Here is a 417-nt window from a genome sequence, read left to right as displayed (position 1 = left end):
GCCGCCGCCGCCTACGAGTCCGGCCAGGGGTACTACGAGGAGGAGCCCGAGGCGGGGGAGGCAAAGGTAAGCCCGTCGGCCCGTGCCCCCGCTGCAGATGCCAGCGCGCTCCTCTAGGCATGTGTTTCCGAGCCCGTTCGAACGGACCGCTTGGAAATCCCACCAAGGAGAACACTTGGAAGGAGCCTTTTTGAGTGGGGTGTTCTTTACAACTGGGGGAAGGATTTATTTCAGGAGAAAAAAATCTGGGATTTCAGGGTCGGCGGAAGGAAGGTTGCACGGGAACAACTGTATTGACAGAAACGCAAAACACCTGATGGGCAGAGGCAGCCCAAGGGCTCTGCTCCTGCCCTGGTGCTGGCGCTGCCCGGCCTCGCTGTTTGCAGCGGAGCCGGGACAGGGCAGCGACCGCGGGGC

At 62.1% G+C, this 417-nt stretch overlaps 1 protein-coding gene across 1 annotated transcript in view; it reads left to right on the top strand.

The window, feature by feature from the left end:
- VEGFC (vascular endothelial growth factor C) overlaps positions 1 to 417 on the top strand; it is a gene marked incomplete at its 5' end in the record, with an annotated part of 68,906 nt that continues 68,489 nt past the window's right edge. The window contains one exon of the mRNA XM_009996008.1: positions 1 to 66. Within this exon, the coding sequence (XP_009994310.1) occupies positions 1 to 66 (66 nt within the window). The remainder of the gene's footprint in view (positions 67 to 417) is intronic.

This window comes from Chaetura pelagica, unplaced genomic scaffold, assembly GCF_000747805.2.
Source record: "Chaetura pelagica isolate M959 unplaced genomic scaffold, ChaPel_1.0 scaffold142, whole genome shotgun sequence".
Lineage (NCBI taxonomy): Eukaryota > Metazoa > Chordata > Aves > Apodiformes > Apodidae > Chaetura > Chaetura pelagica.
The sequence above is the reverse complement of the archived record's forward strand: the minus strand, read 5'-3'. Positions and strand labels throughout refer to the sequence as shown.